This window comes from Trichosurus vulpecula, chromosome 2 (assembly GCF_011100635.1).
Source record: "Trichosurus vulpecula isolate mTriVul1 chromosome 2, mTriVul1.pri, whole genome shotgun sequence".
In the NCBI taxonomy this organism is placed as follows: domain Eukaryota; kingdom Metazoa; phylum Chordata; class Mammalia; order Diprotodontia; family Phalangeridae; genus Trichosurus; species Trichosurus vulpecula.
Genome location: NC_050574.1, coordinates 394,460,772 through 394,477,658, shown reverse-complemented (window position 1 = coordinate 394,477,658; position 16,887 = coordinate 394,460,772). Strand labels below are relative to the sequence as shown.

Below are 16,887 nucleotides of genomic sequence, written 5' to 3'. Positions count from 1 at the left end.
TTTTCCCTTCACAAGGTGAAACTGAAGCTTGAAGAGGCTGAGTTACTTGGGATCGTAGATTTAGAGCTTGGAAAGTATAGAGATTTATCTAGTCCATTGCTTTCATGCAGAAACTGAGGCTCAGTGACATACTCAGGGTCATGTAGGTAATAAGTGGTGGGTGTCAGGATTTAAAACCCAGTCCTTTGAACTTTAAATTCAGGGTTCTTTCCACTGTGCTTTCCATTTGCACTTTGTCTGTCTATCACTGTGTGTGTGTCTCTCTCTCTTTCTCTCTCCCTGTTTTGTATGTACATATTTGTTTATTGTCTCTCCTCATTAGAATGTACGTTCTTTAAGGTCTGAGACTCTGTCTTTTGCCTTTCTTTGTCTCTTCAGCTGATAACAACATGCCTGACCCCATAATAAGTATTTAAGAAATGCGTATTGCCTGACCTGCTGACAGATTAACTTGTACAGCATTCTCTGACTCTAAATTCTTTGTTCTTTTATCTTTCAGAGGATAAGGGTAAAAGATAGATCCCAGCAAAGTGCTCTCAGCAGATTTGTCTCATGAGGGAGATCATTTTTCCAAATGGGGACCCAGGCAAGGTTTTCTGGAGGAGGTGACACCTGTACTGGGAAAGGAGAGTTTTCCATAGGTACAGATTTGGAGCTAATGTTTCCAGGCATTTGGGATAGCCTCTGAATGCAGAGACAAGAGAGATTGGGGGGAAAAAGTTTGGAAACAAGAATATAGGCCATTTGGGCTGAAATGTAAAAGTGGTAAGAAATAAGGTAGGAATGGTAAATTAGAGCCATTGTGGCAGTACTTAGATGTCAGACTAAACAATAATGCATTTTTATCTTTCTTTAAAAATAAATAAGTACATATAATTTTGCTATAGTCAGTATATACAGCTCAAATCCTGTTAATTTTTTTCTCTGTATTACTTGAATAGGTCTTTCTATATTTTTATGCTTCATATTTATCCTTTTTATGACATCACAATATTCATTATGAATAAAATTTATTTAGTTTTCCAGTTGGCTATAAAGGTAATTTTTCCCTCCTTTTTTACTATTGAAACTACAGTAACTTTGACTGCACACACACACATTCACACACACACACACACACACACACCACACACGTACACACACATGTACATTCCTTTTTCTCCTTTTTACACTGCTTTTGGGATAGTGCCCTAGTGGTGGAAGATACTGGGTAAGAAAGTAAGGTCAGTTTTTTTAACTTTTAGTATCATAGATTTAGAGTTTGGAAAAGACCTTAAAGGCCATCTTCCAGCCTCTTCGTTTAATGGATGAGGACAATCAAGTGGTAGAACTGGGATTTGAATCCAGGTTTCTGACCCAAGAGCCAGTGGACTTTCTACTGCCCCGTGGGGCCTGATGCTTTATTGCATGCTGTCATGTTGCTCTCCAGAATGTCTGTTCTAGTCCGCACCATCAATGTACTAAAGTGTTGCTTTTTGTCTTGTAGGCAGTAGGAAGCCATGGAAGGTTTTTATTTAATACTATTTTATTTTTTCCAATTATGTTTAAAGATAATTTTTAATGTTCATTTTTTAAGGTTATACATGCACAATTACGTTAAACATATTTCCATATTAGTCATGTTGTGAAAGAAGAATCATAACAAAAAGGAAAAACCGTGAGAAAGAAAAAAAAAGAGAGAGAGAAAATAGTCTGCTTGAATCTGCATTTAGACTCCATAGTCCTTTCTCTGGATGTGGATGGCATTTTCTATCTTTTGGAATTGTCTTGGATCTCAGTGTTCATTTTTTGAAAGATTTTGCATTCTAAATTTTTCCCCTCCCCCTCAAGACGGCAAGCAATCTGATACAGGTTTTACATATGCAGTCATGTAAAACATATTTCCACATTAGTCATGTTGTGAAAGAAGAAAAAGAACAAAAGGAAAAAAATCACAAAAAAAGTGAAAATAGTCTGCTTCAATCCACATTCAGGCTCCATTAGTTATTTCTCTGGGTGTGCTTTAGCATTCATGGAAGGTTTTTGAGCAGGTGAATGGTAGAGTCACACCTTTGCATTTGAAAAATGGTTTTGGCAAATGTGTGAAGGAGGGATTAGAGAGAAGAGAAACTGAAGTAATGGAGACCGGTTAGCCAGTTATTATCATTGAGGCAGAGGTGAGTTCAGAACTTGGCTCTGAGAATGGGGAAAGAGGGTCCCATATGGGATGAGAGAGATGCTATGTAGGACTTGACAACTGTTTGGATGGGGGTGGGCAGTGTGAGGTAGGAGAAAGATCTAAAGGCCACTTTTAAGTTTGTGAGGTTGAGGGAGGGCTTTGGTTTCCTTAATGGAAGCAAGAATGTTGGGAGGAAACATGAATTTTCAAATTACAAGCAGCTATCAGGAGTTTACTAGACCATGAATGACACAGCATTTGCTCGCATGTAGGGTGAGTAGGGGAAAAAAAACAAACTTTCTTTTCCCTATTCATTGTTGACATTTTCTTTTTTTGGCTTGTTGACAATAAATTTTTGCAAATTTGAGAGCTTATTTTGTTTGAAAAATATTTTTTTCAGTCTTAGAGATAAAATCATTTTAAACGAACATATTATATCTTGTCTTTGATATTCATAATAGTTTATGAGAAAACATCTGTTGAAAAGGTAAAAAGGTGGCAGGGATTTTCTGTATATCCACTCATTTTTCCTTGCTATTCTTCCAACATTTATTCATCCATACTGTAGTGCTTCATTTGTCCAGGACTAACAGTAAATGAGAACAGCTGGGTGTGCCATAATGCATAGAGCACTGGGCCTAGAGTCAGGAAGACTCATCTTCCTGAGTTCAAATTCAGCCTCAGACACTTACTAGTTGTATGACCCTGGGCAAGTCACTTTACCCTGTTTGCCTCAGTTTCTTCATCTGTAAAATGAGCTGGAGAAGGAAATGTCAAACTACTTATGCATCTTTGGCAAGAAGACCCCAGGTGAGGTCATGAAGAGTTGGACACGACTGAAATGACTGAACAAGTGAATAAATTTTATTTACATTTGAATTTTTGTATTTCTTTTCTTTGGCTACCCAGACTTCTCAAGCTCTAACCATATTTCACTGAGCCCTAGAACATTAAAGCTGGATGGGAACAGATGAGATAACATTTGTAAAATACTTAGCACATAGCAGATACTTAATAAATGCTTATTCTAAACCCTGCATGGGGCTATAGAAGTCAGTCTCCTCATTTTATATGTGGGGAAAAAAATGAGGCCCAAAGTGTCAAATGGACTACTTATTTAATGCTAGCCATTACGTAACTCAGGGCCCCAGTTAGTTTCTTTTTTTAAAATTTAATCACTTTTTATTAGGGCCAGTTTGGCATTTTTCATTTGTGAAAGTCATGATTTCTAACTAGGTGCTATAAGCATTTTTTTTTCTCCCAGATTAAACAAAGCTTTTCAGGCTGTCTTACACCAAAGGTCCTTAACCTGTGGTCCTCAGACCCTATGAAATTAGATGGAAAAAAAAATTAACATAACCATTTCACTAACCTCTAACTGAATTGAGCATTTCCTTCAATTATTTGAAAATATTATTCTAAGGAAGAGTCCGTAGGCTTCATCAAATTGCCACAGCGGTCTACAATACAAGACTTCATCAGCTTCCAAAAGGGGTCCAAAAAAAATTGAGGACAGATTCTGTTGATTTTGTCGCAGTCTAGTTTCTGTACCTCCTTCACTTGTGATGAGCTTATAGAAAGGAAGTAGATGACTTTATCGCAGAATCAACAAAACATGTTCACGAAAACAGGAAGACTTCTTCCTCATTCAGGACTTGGTTTTGTGGTGAACTGAGGAGGAAAAGCTGCAGAGCCACAGTAATGAAGTGGATATTTTCTTAAAATAAGTACCACACGCTAACTTAAAAAACCCCAATTCCTTCTTTTGCAGCACCTCCCTCCCCCAGCTCACAGTGCAAATATTTAAATATATTTGTACCCTGTTTTGCATTTATAGTAGTGTGCAAAGCAGCCATCTGCATTTTGAAATAGGAAAATATATGAAAGTCATGGATGTAATTATTGACCTTCAACAGATGAATTTTCATTTTAGAACAGGTGCTTGGGCAGGGAGAAACAAATGTTTTTGCAGTGAAATTGTATTAATAATATTTTTGGTCACCCAAATAAATTCTCTTTTCTTTCTTTTTTGTTTAACTTCCACATGCTGATCGCATTTAATATAAAAATAGACAGAAATTTGCGCAATTTTTTCCCCTTCATCCTTCTAGTTTTTTCCTTTGATTGCTAGAGCCTGCGAAAACATACTTTGTGTATTTCTCTCTCAGTATTTACTATAGTTACTTACAGAAGTCTAGATTTAGAGCTGTACAGGGACATTTCTCCAATCTAATGCCCCTCTCTTATTTTAGAGATGAGATACTGAGACTCAGACAAGGTAAGGGACATGCTCCAGGTCATATAGACCATGTAGGATGAGTGAAAAAAAGTTACTTTTCCCTGTTCATTGTTGAATATAGCTGTACTTGGCAGAGCCACAAATTACAATTCTGACTTGGATAATCCAGTAGCCTTTCCACCCTAACATGCCACCTTGTTTAAAAAAAAATCTATTCTTAGGATGAGAACTATTTTAAAGTGTTACAGGATAATTAAATCTGAAGGATCTAGGGACTAGGTTAGTTTCGTGTATTGGCATAATGAATAGATGAAGAAATTGTTTTATTTTATTTTATTTTTTGCACTTGAATATTTTTTTCCAATTACATGTAAAGATAGTTTTCAACATTCATTTTTTATAAGGTTTTGAGTTCCAGTTGTTTCCTCCTCCTCTCCCCCCTCCCCAAGATGCCAAGCAATCTGATATGCCTACATATGCCTATATGTATATGCCTATACATGTGCAATCATGTTAATCGTATTTCCACATTAGTCATGTTGTGAAAGAAGAAACAGAACAAAAGGGAAAAAACCATGAAAAATAAAGACCAAAACCAAAAAGAGTGAAAATAGTATGCTTCCATCTGCATTCAGACTCCATAGTTCTCTACCTGGATTTGGATAGCATTTTCCATCATGAGTCTTTTGGAATTGTCTTAGATTATTGTATTGCTGAGAAGAGCTAAAGTCTGTCATAGTTGATCATCACATAATTTTGCTGCTACTGTGTACAGTGTTCTCCGGGTTCTGCTGACTTCACTTTGTATCAGTTCCTCTAAGTCTTTCCAGGTTTTTCTGAAATCTGGCTGCTCATCATTTCTTATATAGCACAATAGAATTCCAGTGCATTCACATACCACAACTTGTTCAGCCATTCCCCAATCGATCAGCTTCCCCTCAATTTCCAGTTCTTGGCCACCACAAAAAAGAGCTACTATAAATATTTTTGTACATGTAGGTCCTTTCCCCCCTTTTATGATCTCTTTGGGATACAGACCTAGTAGTGGTATTGATGGATGAAAGGGTATGCACAGTTTGGTTGCCCTTTAGGCGTAGTTCCAAATTGCTCTCAGAATGGTTGGATCACTTCAGAACTCCACCAACATTGAATAAGTGTCCAAGAAATTGTGAAATTGAGCTTTTTAAAGGTATAGTAGGAAAAGGTAAAACATGTGAATGAGATAGGGAGAAGGATAAAATGAGAGGGAATCTTAATGTTTTTGTGTCAAAGCTTTGCTAGCTGAAGGAAATTGGTTTGTGTGGGCTATCTGTGAAAAACTATAGCTGGTGTATGGGTTGGTTGGTACGCTGTTTTAAGGTTGGGAGTTGGGGGAGCATGCTTATTATTTGTTTGAATAATTGGCAAGCTCCATTAATGAACTTAAAATACAGCTTAATGTACCTTGTCCAGTTGCATGTCACCTGTTGAGAAATCCCTCTGTTTAGGTAAAATAAGGAATTCATGGTAGCATTGACAGTAGTTGCTGAACCATGAGACTGGCCACCTTGTCACTCATTACCCTAGTCTTGCCTCAGAGCACTTAGAAGCAAGATGGTTAAGGAAATTGTCCATGCTTTAGAAGAGCCTCCACTTGGTGAGGTTAAAATACTTAGGGGAAAATTACCCCCTCCCCCCCCCCCCCCCAGGTTGCATAGATGTGGAGGAGGTTAAGAAAAGAAAGTTTGTGGCTTTTTACCACTAACCAGTTTTTAATTCACCAAAAGGTTTTCATTGTTTGGATTTGTTGGGCTGTGGTTTCATCTCATAAGCTTTGTGGTTTTGAGACACACTCTGCCCACCTGGCCCCCTCTAGTTAATTTTGGTCAGAAAACCAGTGCAGCCTCAGAAAATGTGCCGAGGTATTGTTTTGAGGTTTACACCATGTTCATAAAGTAACGTTCTAGGTGTTAAGCGGTGTCCTGGAGGGGAGGTTTGAGTTCTTGGCTGTTGTGATGTTCCGAAGAGCCATTTTGTTTCTTCTGGAGACGTCATTTTCCATTTAGAGGTGTGGTTTCTCCCTTTGAAACCTCTTGGAGTCCGCAGATCTGGAGGGGTCCATGCAGTTCAACCTTTTCTGCATCCTCCCACTATTGTTGATGTGTACTTGTATTGTATAATATATGTCATTGCCACTGTGCATAATGCATCTACTCTAGAGCTCCACTCCTTTAGTGTACAAAGGTCTGCATAGTGGAAACAGTGCTAGATTTGAAGTCAGGAAGACTAGAATTCAGATCCCACTTCTAGTCGTAAAATCCCAAATGGAGACCTCGAAAGGAAGCATCATCCTCATTTTCCCGATGAGGAAACAGAAATTAAGTCATTTGCTCAGAGTTATACAGTTACAAGTAGCTGAACTGTGATTCAAACTCGGGTCCTGTGACTGCAAATCCGGGGGGCTCTTTTCACTTTACTAGAGGGCCTCCTGATATTATTTTGGGACTATAGGGAGGTTAATTAATCTCTCTGATCTCATGTTGGAAAATAATCACTGTAGTTCCTATGGTCACAGGATTCTTTATGATAATCATATGAGATTGGGGCAGCCAGATGGTACCCGTAGAGTGCCTGGCCTGAAGTTGGGAAAAGTCATCTTCCTGAGTTCAAATCTGGCCTCAGACACTTACTAGCTGTATCACCCCGGGCAAGTCACTTAACACTGGTGTTCAGGCTGGACCTGGAGTCAGGAGGACCTGGGTTCAAATCTGGCCTCAGACACTTACTAGCTGTGTGACCCTGGGCAAGTCACTTAACACTGTTTGCCTCAGTTTCCTTATATGTAAAATGATCTGGAAAAGGAAGTGGCAAACCACTTTAGTATCTTTGCCAAGAAAACCCCAAATAGGGTCACAGAGAGTTAGACACAACTGAAAACTGATTGAACGACAGCAACAACCACATGCCATGTGCCATGCACTGTGCTAAGCGCTTTAGAAAGGTTATTTCATTTGTGATCCTCATAACAACCCTGCGAGGTGGATGCTCTCATTGTTCCAATTTTACATTTAGGGAAACTGAGGCAGATAGGTTAAATGGCCTGCCCACAGCCTGAGGCCTGGATCTTGCTTTGGGTTTTCCTGACTTCACCCCTGGTATACACTAGTTGCCAGTATGCCAGCTATGACAGGTGTTATTACCGTTATTACTAACTGTCCTAAAGAAATAAGCGAGAAACATCGAGGGTGTAAAATGTCCCACAACCGTCTTTATTAATTAATACACAGGCAGAATGAGAAAATTGCCTTTACACATAGAATATTTTTTGAGGTCAAGATCGAAAAGGTCTCCGCCGCGCATTGAAGAAAGACGGCTTTGTGGATACTGTCCATAGAGTTTAGCCGGAGTCAGCAGATATTGTATTTAGGAGTGCCAGAACAAAAACCTATTGGTATGGTGTTTGATCATATAGAGGTCAAATAAGGAAGTTAGGAAGAGGGGTAGTTTGTGGGAAAAGGGAGCAAATTCTGTTTGGACATGTTGAAGTTCAGGGTACTTATGGGACATCCAATTGGAGACGTCTGATTGGTAGTAAGTGATGGAGAACTGGTGTTCAGGCTGGACCTGGAGTCAGGAGGACCCGGGTTCAAATGTGGCCTCAGACCCTTTACTAGCTGTGTGACCCTGGACAAGTCGCTTAACTTTTGGCCTCAGTTCCCTGTCTGTAAAATGGGCTGGAGAAGGAAATGGCAAACTATTCCAGTGGCTTTGCCACGAAACCTCCAAATGGGGTCACAGAGTTGGACAGCAACAGCAATTCCAAGGTTATATTTTTCGAAGTAGAAAACATCTTTCTCTGGCCACATCCCAGCACTGATTCCCAGTCTGTTCACACTAGGGTTGGGGGTTCATGACAAAGTTTAAATGACGGTGATATTTTTTCCTCCAGCACATTAAGTAGGGAATTTGATCTGTATCATTATACTTTTATGTAGCACGTGTGGAGTATAAAAATAAGCTTAATTTTTCCATTTTGTTCTAGAATTTCCTCCATCGTCCCTTTATTCTGGGGTTGTTAAACATTTAATTGCATCAGTTTTCTTTTTAAGGGTGTTTATGGCTAGTGATCTGTTTCAAATCCTGAAGTGTTTCATGGTTCTGAGGGGATTATGAAGTCTGCCTACATTCCTGGGTACTGAGAGCACTGTTACATCCTTAACACACCCCCCCCCCCCAGGAGTTCTTTCCCTTGAGCCCCACCCCAAAGAGCCATTCATGCCTAAGTCTGGGTCTGCATCAGACCTCCTAGTCTTTCCCTGTCCATTTGCCTCCCAAGAATGCCTTACATACCTCAGATCCTGGTTCTCCCTTGGGCTCTTTATTTATGCATGAGTGGATATGGGGCATCAAAATTTGTGAGAGCCTGTCAGAGTATCTCCTAGTGGAAAAGCTAATCACCAAGATAATTTATATTTTTATGGTATTTTTTAAAGCACTTTCTCATATGTGATTTTATGATTGTCTCAACAACCTTTTGGGTTAATATTATTAATTTTACTATTGAAGAAGCAAGAAACACTAAAAAGTTGTGGCTTCCTTAATGTGAGCACACTTAGGCTTGGTGGCTGAATAGGGACACTAAAGTCCTGATCACTTGACTCTGGGTTGAGTGATGGCTTCTACTATGCCTCAATTAAAGGAAGGAAAGCAGTGTATAAGCTTGAAACTGATTCCTGAATCTAGTCTAAAATCCTAATATCTTCATTAAGCAGTCCATGAAGTGAGAGATGGTATAGATTTCTATGTCATTGGTTTCCTAGAATTTTACTGATTGGATGATGAATGGATATATATATATATATCTTATATTATACTTATATTTCATAATTTATATATGTGTTTGAATGCATACATAGAAACATACAGAAATTATGAAATATATTTTATATATTTTATACATTTATATATTATATTTTATACATTCATTGTATTGACATATGCATATGTATACATATATTTATATTTATTAGAGCTACTGGCCCAAGAAGCCTTATTACCTTCTCCCACTAAGGGACCCCTAGGTCTGAGTTTATATTGAGTTTTGCATTCAATTATGACTTCGAGAAAGCTGGTTCCAGGATGTCCTAGGTATCTATCTCTGAATCATTATGCTCCAACCCCAGAATAGAACTGCTCCCTTCTATTCCAGATGGGCCATCTAAATGGGGCTGTTTATAGCAGGAATTTTGGGATAGTCACTTAAACAGACCTTAGGTTTGGCTCATCGCTAGGATCTTGAAAAAAGGAACCACAAAAGACTGAATGAATGAGACATATATCTTTGGACAGGAATTTATGCAGGAATTTAGTTTAGAGACAATGACAGTGGGTATTAGTGAAATATATTTAAATAGTGAAATATATTTAAAGACAATGACAGTGGGCATTAGTGAAATATATTTTAGTAATTAAAAATTTTAAATATATTAAGTGTCTCATCAGGTATAAGACTGTGCTTAGTAGAGGACATAACACATGTCTAACTGCAATGGCTTGGTCGATTGTCCAAATGCCGCAGGAGGAGCTGTACAGACTTCAGTGGGAATCAGAGAAAGGAAGGTGTCGTGTCCACTGGTTATCAGGAAACTTGCAACTTGTTGCTTAATGATAGCTCTCCTTCCACTCCAACTTCTCTGGCTTGGTATCTTTAATGGTCCCATTTCCTCCACATTTAAGCCTCAGAAAGAGAAGGGAGGGACAGCATGGGAGAAAGGAGGAAGAAGGAACGCTAGATCGCCCTAATGGCTTGTGAGAGTTTGAAAAACATTCCCCATGCTTAAGAATCCTGTTTCATTTTTTTGTGGCTGTGTGACAGGATCAAGATGACTGCCCAGGTGACTCTGGAAGATGCTCTGTCCAATGTGGACCTCCTCGAGGAATTGCCGCTGCCAGACCAGCAGCCGTGTATTGAGCCCCCACCGTCCTCTTTGCTCTATCAGGTAAATGACTTTCAGCAATTGCACTTGAACGATTAATATATAAAGAGCACCATGGTATAGTGGTAAGAAAGCCCTGAATTTGGAATCAAAAATTCTGGATTCCAGGCTTGACCCGGACACGAGCTTTACCACCCACTGTCTCTGATCTTCAGTTTCTTCATCTGCAAAATGAGGATAATCTTGTATTATCTGATAGTGCTTCTTAAACCCAAAACAAATAGTAATTGCAATTAATGATAGCAAAAATTTTATTTTAAATAAATCTGCCATTTCCCTCCTAAAGCCCTACTTTGCTTTTTCTTCTTAGCCAAACTTCAACACTAACTTTGAAGACAGAAATGCATTTGTCACAGGCATTGCAAGATACATCGAACAAGCAACAGTTCATTCTAGCATGGTAATTCATCTCTCTGTATATATTTACCCTTTGCAATAGAAAATCTAAATGGTGAATAATAGATTTTTGAGAGTTGCCCCTTTTTGTGGGTATTCTGTTGGTAGGTGATGGAGAAAACATTAAGGAAAGGTGGTGCCATTCTCACCAAGAGGAAAAATATACAGTGGGAAAAATAAACTTAAAATTAGTTCTGTTATTTGTTATATTCATATCTCCTTCACTTCTGCATTATTGAAAAGCAACAACAGAAAGAGTTTACATCAAGTATGACATTTGTGACTCTTGGAAATTTACCTCCTCTTGATACCCTGATGGAACGTGGGTTTTTGTTTTTATTTTTTTTCCAGTATCAATCTTTCTTCCATATTAAAAAGCAAGGTCCAGTTTTGTTTTTTATTAAGTAGTTTCTAGTTAAGGAAGTTTGTAGGTACTACTTAGAGGTAAATTTGCATTTTTCTGGAGGACAAATAGTGAACGTTTCATTGGCGCGCAAAGCGGCTTTCATTTTGGTTTAACCATTCTGCCTCAAACCCAGCTCAGCATTGGTTAAAACATTATTTAGTGTTTCGCAAGAGCTTGGTATTAAGAATTATGAGGTAGAGAGTTCTGGAGGCTTCGTCATACCATTTAGTAATTTAGTGGTGTCTCCATTTTCATCTCAATGAAGCAGAGTATTCAAGCCATGGAAAAGGAGATGCTGAAACCAAAGATTGAAGGAGGGGGGGAGGCTTAATGTGTAGTTTTTGTACAGGATTTAAGGACACACATAATAAGTCGGTCCAATTTAATTTGTTTTAATATGTCATTGTAACCACACTGTTGCATTACTTGCTATACACGTGTCCGTGTATATTTAACTTACCAGGCCATTTTGGCTTCCGATACTGACCTGTCTGTCAGATTGTGACACATAGAGCATTTGGGCCTCTCTGTCCATTGAAAAGTCTCTTCAGAGCAGTTGGTCTCATCAAGTAAAGATTACAGTTAATTTTTAAAAAGATTGATTCATTTCTGTACTTGAGTTTTTTTAAATTACCTGTCCTTCATTTTGAGATTTTTTTGCCAAAGCATTTCTTTGTGTTTTTGTGTCTAATTATAGAATGAGATGTTGGAGGAAGGTCAAGAATATGCTGTCATGCTGTACACATGGAGAAGCTGCTCCAGGGCCATTCCTCAGGTAAAGAAATTTAAAATGTCGCCCTTCCTATAGACTTTGCATGTATCTCTTTCAAGCTCTGCCCAGTCTGCCCGCCGAAGCAATGTACTCTTTTTCCTCTCCCATCCTTTCTCTGGTTGATTCTGTGAAGCCAGAGGGTTTCAAAGATGGCACCGGTGGTGCACTCTTTTTCCTCTCCCATCCTTTCTCTGGTTGATTCTGTGAAGCCAGAGGGTTTCAAAGATGGTACCAGTGATGGAATGGGTGACTTGGCTGAGGATCATTTTAGCTAAGTGTCAAGAGGTCAACAGACAAAGTTGGGCTTTGGTTGTTGGCTAACATTCATGAAACTGCCCACTGTGACAGAGAGAAGGGTTGAGCCCACATTAGGGGAGAGAATACAAGCACTGTGCTTGACATGGGGGTTACACAGACCGTTCTGCCCTCAAAGATCTTGGCATTTTTAAAATTGAAATTTTGTATTTTCAAAGTCTTATTTTTCTCTTTCTCCCACTCTGCCCTCCCCCCATCCTAGAGGAAAATAAAGCAAAACAAAACTCATTAAAAATATGCATGGTTATGCAAAACAGATTCCCTCATTAGTCATGTCCAAAAATGTTTTTCTTAATTTGTACCCTGAGTCTGTCGCCTCGGTCAGGAGGTAGGTAATACCATGTTCCATTGCCAGGTCTCTGGAATCCTGGCTAGACTGTGAGCTCCTTGAGAACATGGACTTCTTTTTCCTTACTTTGTCTCCATTACTTAAGCACAGTGCCTGGCACATAGTAGGTGCTTAATAAATAATTGTTGATTGACTAGTCACTTCATTGATCAGAGTAATTAAGTCTTTAAAAGATGTTCATATTTGCAATGTTGCTATTGTATAAATTATTCTCTTGGTTCTTCTCACTTCACTCTGTATCAGTTCATACCGGTCTTCCCATGTGTCTCTGAAACCAAAGGAAGTTAAATTCTAAACAGAGTGAAGACATGTATATAAATAGACAACAGATGATACATACAAAATAGAAGAAAGGTAGCCATAGAGGGAAGGCACCAGCAACAAGGGAAACCTGAAAAGGCCTCCTTCAGAAGCTGTTGCTTGAGCCGAATCTTGAAGCAATCCAGGAATTTTAAGACGTGGTAAATTAAAAAATGCCAAGGTCCTTGAGGGCAGGAATTGTCTCTATTCAGCAAGACAATCCCAAAGGACCCATGATGAAAAATGTTAGCTATCTCCAGAGAAAGAACTGATGGAATTTGAATACAGACCGAAGCATACTATTTTTACTTCCCTTTTTATTTTATTTTTTTCATTTTGAATTTTCTTCCACAAAATGAGTAATATGAAAATATGTTTTACATGATTGCTTATATATAACCTCTATCAGATTGCTTACCATCTGAGGGAGGAGTGGGAGGGAGGGAAAGAATTTGGACCTAAAAATTTTAAAAAACAAATGTTAAAAATTATTTTTATATATAATTGGGGAAAAATTAAAATATTTTTTAAAAAAAAGTATTTCAAGGACCAGGCTTCTGCCAGGGAGTAGCGCTTGTAAAAAGAATAACTCTCTTCTTCTTGATGCCATATGTGGCTTTGTTTTCCTTCAGGTTAAATGCAACGAACAACCGAACAGAGTGGAGATTTATGAGAAGACTGTGGAGGTGCTAGAACCAGAAGTCACCAAACTGATGAATTTTATGTACTTTCAGGTAAGTACAGAAAAATAAGCCAGGTGAATTAAGTGTATGCAGACATGCCAGCAGGCCAGCAATTCCCGTTGAACATTGCTAGATCTGAATTTAAGGTGTATACAAGCATGTGATGTTTGGCTGCTGATAATGTATATTCGTTACAGGGGACTTCACTTCTAAATAGGACTCCAGGAAAATGAGGAAACTTATTGTTTGTATGCATGCACATGTGTATGCATGCATGCATGCATGCACACGTGTGTGTAATGCCCGTGTAGACATGTGTGCACATGGCCGTGCACACATGTGCATACACACACGTGTGTGTTTATGCATACATGTACGTGTGCGTGTACACATATCCGTATAGATACATATATGTACATATACACATATAGGAGACACTTGACTTTTCACTTACATCTTCAGAATAGGTCGCTTTGCGCATGCAAAGTCCTACTTCTTGCTTCTTCATTTGGAAGCCTCTTATTTCTTTCAGTGTAGCTCATTGCCTTTTGTACGGTTCCTAATGGTGCAAAATGAGAATATCTTGCCTTTTTTTTTTTCAGGTAGAACACTTTAAAACCTTTTCTATTTTTCAAGTGGAAATCTTTCACCTAGAAGGGACCAATCTTGATCATTTGTTTTAGATACTAAGCATTGCCTGAGGATTTTTATCACTGGGGTTTATCTGTAAAGGCACAAATTTTTCAAATGGCTATAAGGTTATGATTTTTTTATGGCTTAGTACATATAAAAAGTCAGTCTTGTCGGTTATGTGCAGATGACTCAAAGGCTATATATTCAGCCCTAATCTTTTCCCTGAGCTTCAATTCCATGTCACCAGCTTCTTATTAGACATTTCAAACTGAATGACCTGGAGACGTTTCAAACTCAACATGTCCCAAACAGAACTTAATTATCTCTTCCTTCAAATCTTCTAATTTTTGCTATTTCTGTTGAAGGCGCCACGATTCTTCCACGTTCCAAAGTTTGTGATCTTGGCACTAGCTGTTCCTCAGTAACTGTGCACTGGGATGCAGTTCCATCCTTACCCTATACCTCTTGGAAGCCTTGGTTTTCCTTCAAAACCCTGCTCACCTACACCTTTTACATCAAACCTTTCCTGATATCCCAGTTTTTAGTGCCATTTCCTCCAAAATTATCTTACGCTTATTATCGTGTGTGTGCGCGCGCATGTGCATTTTTTTGTCCTCAGTGGAGTGTAAGCTCCCTGGGGCAGGGACTGTTTTTTTGTCTTTGTATTTCTAGCTCCTAACATGGTGCCTGGTACATAGTAAGTACTTAATAAATGCTTGTTAATTAATTGATTGTCCCTGAGTAAATGCTTATCAAATTGATTGTGCAAAAACCATTTTCTCATCAGCTTGGCAATTCTCCTCTTTACTGTCTCTCTTCAGAGAAATGCTATTGAACGTTTCTGTGGGGAGGTGAGACGGTTGTGCCATGCAGAAAGGAGGAAGGACTTTGTATCTGAGGCATATTTAATCACCCTGGGCAAGTTCATCAACATGTTTGCTGTTCTGGATGAATTGAAAAATATGAAGTGCAGCGTGAAGAATGATCACTCGGCGTATAAACGGTGAGCTCCACTGACAGAAACCAGTGTAGAGAGTCCTGTGCTCACGGGACCGCATCACGGTACAGATTTCCTACGACATGGTAGGAGCCATTGTTAAGTCATGGCGGTCATTTGGGCTGAGGTTCCTCTATGGCTTGGTAAATACGACTGCCAAGTCATATGTGCATCACACATTTTCTCTCATTCTCTCTTTGTACATTACACAAACATTTCTTTCCAAGTCAAGCTTTGGATGTTGTCATCATCAACAAATATTTATTGATCATATGCACACATGAGGAGTGAAATTCGTAGGGAAATAGAAGACATATCCTGCCCAAGACGAACCGTCTAATTAAGACATTATAAGCAGTATATAATTTGAAGAAAGATGGGCAGTGCTGCATTCTGCAATAATATGGATTGAGCATTCAAAGGCTGCTTCTTTAGAAGGGTGACTAATAGTAGGCATCTGTGTTCTTCAATATCTCTAACCATGGAAATAGGTTTTTTTCCATTTCTAATAGTTGACCACTATACCTCAGGGGCTGCACACAGGATGCAAATCTTAGGAGTTAAGCATCCTTTGAATACATGCCATCATTGGCTGACAAGATGATATGAAAATGTATCATGTAGGGGGAAGACGGAGGGAGAGAATTCTGAACTGAGAACTGTCTTCTCTCTCTCTCTCTCTCTCTCTCTCTCTCTCTCTCTCTCTCTCTCTCTCTCTCACACACACACACACACACACACACACTCTTTTAGAGTAGCTGGAAGTACAAAATACAAATGGAGCATTTTGTATAGTTAGGAATGAGCCTATGGTCTCGTGGACTGTGATGTGAGAGAGATCCTTGTCATGTCTCTAGATGTTAGACTGCATGGCATGAGTATAGACTTAGACCTTTAAAAGGAGCCCACAAAATTCATAGTCTTTTGGGGTTGGAGAAATACCTGAAGTTTATTTAATCCATTCCTCTAGTCTTCCAAGCAGTGTAACCCTCATGACAATATATTATATAAATATAATACATTTTTTGTAAGCTTTTGTTAAATGCCTACTATGTGTACCATAGTCTTCATAAAAAGCATTGGAATGGGTTAGGAGATTTGGGTTTTTAATCTTGGTTTTGTGAGGTTACTTTATTTCTTTTCTTTTTTTTTTTTTGCAAAGGGGAAGGCAGGGAACTTGGGGTTCAGTGACTTGCCCAAGGTCACAGAGCTAGTAAGTATATCAAGTGTCTGAGGCTGAATTTGAACCCAGGTCCTCCTGACTCCAGGGCCGGTGCTCTTCTGACTACCCCACCTAGCTGCCCCCTACTTTACTTCTTTTTCTGACTTCTCACTTGGCTTTTGTGAAGTTACTTTACTTCTCTTCTTACATGCAGCAGGTGGTGCAGTAGGCCTGGAGTCAGGAAAACCTGAGTTCAAATCTAAATTCAAGACCCTTACTACCTGTGTGATCTTGGGCCAGTAATGTAACCTCACTTTGCCTCAGTTTCCCCATCTATAAAATGTAGTAGTAACAGCACCCACCTTACAGGGTTATTGTGAGGATTGATCAGCACTTAGTATAGTGCCTGGCACATAGTAGGCACTATATAAATGTTTATTCCATTCCATTTTTCTTCTTCTCTCAGCTTCAGTATTTTCAAATTAGAGGGATGAGGTGGAAC

At 38.9% G+C, this 16,887-nt stretch overlaps 1 protein-coding gene across 2 annotated transcripts in view; it reads left to right on the top strand.

The window, feature by feature from the left end:
* The window catches only part of CYFIP1 (cytoplasmic FMR1 interacting protein 1), a 177,417-nt gene that overhangs the window by 44,530 nt on the left and 116,000 nt on the right, over window positions 1-16,887 (top strand). For both annotated transcript variants that reach the window (XM_036744850.1, XM_036744849.1), the window contains exons 2-6: window positions 10,252-10,375; window positions 10,683-10,772; window positions 11,872-11,949; window positions 13,543-13,644; window positions 15,048-15,229. In XM_036744850.1, coding sequence (XP_036600745.1) covers window positions 10,259-10,375; window positions 10,683-10,772; window positions 11,872-11,949; window positions 13,543-13,644; window positions 15,048-15,229 — 569 coding nt within the window. In that variant the 5' untranslated portion in view covers window positions 10,252-10,258. The remainder of the gene's footprint in view (window positions 1-10,251; window positions 10,376-10,682; window positions 10,773-11,871; window positions 11,950-13,542; window positions 13,645-15,047; window positions 15,230-16,887) is intronic.